The 3,761-nt window shown below is 44.0% G+C and overlaps 1 protein-coding gene across 1 annotated transcript in view; it reads right to left on the bottom strand.

Annotated features, from left to right (window-relative positions):
- The window catches only part of LOC104951583 (uncharacterized), a 20,201-nt gene extending 17,342 nt beyond the window's left edge, over nt 1–2,859 (bottom strand). Inside the window, exon 1 of the mRNA XM_010778269.1 lies at nt 2,414–2,859. Coding sequence (XP_010776571.1) covers nt 2,414–2,440 — 27 coding nt within the window. The 5' untranslated portion in view covers nt 2,441–2,859. The remainder of the gene's footprint in view (nt 1–2,413) is intronic.
- Nucleotides 2,860–3,761: the final 902 nt, after the last annotated feature.

Below are 3,761 nucleotides of genomic sequence, written 5' to 3'. Positions count from 1 at the left end.
GTGAAAAGCTGTGGGTGTGCAGAGAAAATGAACATCACTGCATTGTAAAATTGTAACTAATTTGTGTGTGTGTACGTCAGGAAGTCATCTGATAAGTTGTTTGTTTACGAGCACCAGGATAAAAACCTCCTCTGACATGCGTAGCCGGATAATCAAGTGTTCCAACGAGCAGAGATGAACATGTGCCAGAACTCATCCGTCATGCTGTCGTTGTTGCAGATTGTTCAGTTCTGCATGTCTAAAAGAGTGTGTCGAACTGCAGCCAGTCGAGCCCTTTGATCAGAGAGGCGGTCAGCCAGGAAAGGTGGCGCTAAATGAAAACGCGGGCTTAGCTACAAGAGCTCTCGTCACCGATGATTGCGAGGGAAAAATATCTACAGACACATCAATTACTGAGATGTGGCTTCTCGCTGTAACAAGCAGGAGAGGATTTCTCAGTAACCACAACAAACCCCATCCAAGAAGAATTCCCAGTGACAGACTAATATGTGGAAGCGAAGCCGGAGCACTCTACTGTACATAATGTGTTGCAGTGCTGTTCACGTTGAAAAAAGCAGAACAGAAAAACCAAGTCGTTCTCTGCCTTTGCTTTTAAAAAGTGTTGTGTTTGCTCTGCTGCAGATTAGTCACCACTGGAGCATGCTGTGCCAGATTTTTCTTTAAAGCATTGAAAAAATGGCCTTGGTGGAATTAAACAAGTCGATCAATAGCAGTTTCAAGCTCTGCATTCAGCACGTGGCAGGTACAGGATGTTCAGTCGAACCACATATTGACATTTGAGAGTTTTACAGTAACAATAGGTCGACCTATATTCATTTTCTTACAAAACACCCACATTTTGGCAATGAACTCAAGAATAAAGAAGGTAAATTATTAAATATAAGACCCATAGCAAAGATACGTTAAATACTCTATGTTCTGCCTTGATGCCTTTACACATGGGGTGAGAAAAGAACAACACAAAAATGTGATATACTCAACTGCAGATATATGTCTCGCACTTTTGTTTTTTAAAGGTGTAACAGAAGTAGTGATCTGATATGCACTGGTTGAGAGGGAGTAATGAAGTTTGGGTCAAGCTAAAAAACAGCCGTTTCATTGTCTTATGACACTCTAACCTGTGAGAACATGACTGGTTGATGCCCTCATTCACGATGCTAACACCCCCAAGAAAATCAACCTGGTTCCTAAAAAAATGATGTTGCTTTGTGTATGAAAATATTGATTACAAAACCACAGTGTAAAGAAATATAAACATGACAAATAATCCCCAGAAAATAAATCCCATGTTGTGTGTAGGCCTGATATGACTCGTAATATATATTTCCCTTTGTTTAGAAATGACTAGACATTTTGCACAAAATGTAATCAAACAAATGATGTTTGGAGCAACATTAAGAAAGCATTATTATTGGACGACTCTGCAAAACCCATTGATTATGACACTAACAAATGTGAAACTTCATCAGATTGTTCAACATGTTTAGAGTCCAGGGAAAGATCTTTAAGTAAACATCACCTGTTGGATTGTCCTCCTGGGACACTAGCTCCAATATGTAAAGTCAGATGTGTTACACACAGTTTCTGCTATAAAGATCAGCCTGATAACCAAATATCCAGCTGTGGTTTGCTCCCATCAAAACAACAAGTGCTATCTGAGTTTGCAAGTCAAATGAGTTTTATTTATTCCTGCCAAAACCACATTTGCCTCAGAGGATCCTCCATCCCACGCTTCAAATATAGAAAGGAAACTCCACCAAGAGAAAGAGAAACTTTTAACAACTGTTGCTACACCTGCTTTGCATCATACTCCTACGTAGAAATGACAGCTGAGGCTCATGGAAATGAAAGTATTTACAGCCATACAGCATAGTAACAGAGTAAAGCAATGCTAAATGCTAACATCAGAATGCTAATATTCTCTCAATGAAAACGCTAACGTGCTAATGTCTGGTTTAATGTTCACCTGGTTGGATTAGCGTGTGAGCATGCTAACATTTGAGTCAGCACTAACTTTCAAATGTTAACCTTATGATGGCGAAAGATGACACACACACACACACACACACACACACACACACGTACACATGCATGTACACACACCCATCTCTCAGCAAATGTAAGGGTCTACTGGTTCTTTGTGTGTGTGTGTGTGTGTGTGTGTGTGTGTGTGTGTGTGTGTGTGTGTGTGTGTGTGTGTGTGTGTGTGTGTGTGTGTGTGTGTGTGTGTGTGTGTGTGTTGCATGTCTATATTGATCTAACAGAGGGCAGGTCGTCTCAACGACCATCACATCTTGCTAACAGTTTCTCTTCTCCCCCTTTCTTTCTGTCTCACTCCCACTCTCCTTCACTCCCTCCCACTTGTTCTCTCTCACACACACCCAATAACACACACGTACAGAAGGTCACTCACCTTGGTCTTGGTGAGACGACAACCCATTCTGACTTTTCCCTTTTCCTCGACAGATACAAATTAGAAGGAGAGTGAGACGAGGATAACAAATGGAGGGATAAATGATTTTAAAAAAGGAAATAGGTGAGAAAGGAAGATGAAGAGGACAGAAAAGGGACAACAAACAACACGAGTCCAAAAGAGATCAAGACAATAGAAAGCCAGAGAGTTTGCTGAGCCTTGTTTGTCCACCAGCTCACATTTCCAAACTCTGATGACCCACAATCCCCGGCTAATCAGCTGTCCTCCCGGGCTGCAGAGGAGACTACAGCTCCCATGATGCCGCGGTGTAAACAGCAGCAGTAATAGCAGTCGGTGGGCAGCAGGTCCATCCCATTAAACCTCTCTGTCTCTCCTCAGGAATCAGGAATAAACACAGGCGGGTGAAAAAGCATCAGCAGAGAGAGAGAGAGAGAGAGAGAGAGAGAGGCTGCTGACACACTGAAGGAGATGAAGAGAGGAGGAGGAAGAGGAGGAGGTGAGAGAAGAGCCTTCCTCATCTGACAGTTTCTTCTTCTTCTTCTTCTTTCTTATTCTCCTGTCACACTCTCTCTCTCTCTCTCTCTGTATCTCTACAGCTCTGCTCCAGTCGGCCAATCACAGAGCCCGGATGCAAGGAGGATGGAGGCGGATGCTCTGATTGGCTGAGAGCAGCATCAGTTTACACATCCATTCAGGGTTTTTCTCTCCTTCACCTATCTCTCTCTCTCGCTGTCTCTCTCTCTTTTTTTTTTATCCGTCCTCCTTTTTTTTCCCATCTCTGTTTCTTAACACTGTCTTTTTCTCTCGTCACCATCTGTCTCAAAATGCCTTCCTCCTCCTGTGCTTCACTCTCCGTCTGTGCACCCAGCCACGACTGATGCTGCTATTATTCTGCGCGTGCGTGCGTGCGCGTGCGCGCGCGTGCGTGTGTGTGTGTGTGTTTTGGGCTCCTTACAGGAATTCCCTGCAGCTGCGGTTTGTCCAGCAGGTTGTGGAGCTCGTTCTTCGAGGCTTCGATCTTCTCGGGGTCTGCTGCGTCCACCATGTAGCTGAAACAGGAAGAAAATANTTTAAATTGTATTTTCGGATCCTGATCGAGAATGCCGCCAGAGCGTGTCTCCCCGTTACCTGCAGAAGGAAGCCATGCACGCAACGCAGCCCCGCTCTCTTTATCTCCAGGTGACATTCTGCCGCTTTCCTCCGTGGTGCAGTGCTGATCGTTTCACCACGGAGGAAAGCACTTGACTAATTGCAGTACCCATAAGGAGCTGTACAAATGCCGCAGTTTTTTGCGTGGCTGTGTATTTAGTTGAAAGCCCAGTGGCGA

Source organism: Notothenia coriiceps, unplaced genomic scaffold (genome assembly GCF_000735185.1).
Source record: "Notothenia coriiceps isolate Sejong01 unplaced genomic scaffold, NC01 NC01_scaffold00019000, whole genome shotgun sequence".
In the NCBI taxonomy this organism is placed as follows: Eukaryota; Metazoa; Chordata; class Actinopteri; order Perciformes; family Nototheniidae; genus Notothenia; species Notothenia coriiceps.
The sequence above is the reverse complement of the archived record's forward strand: the minus strand, read 5'-3'. Positions and strand labels throughout refer to the sequence as shown.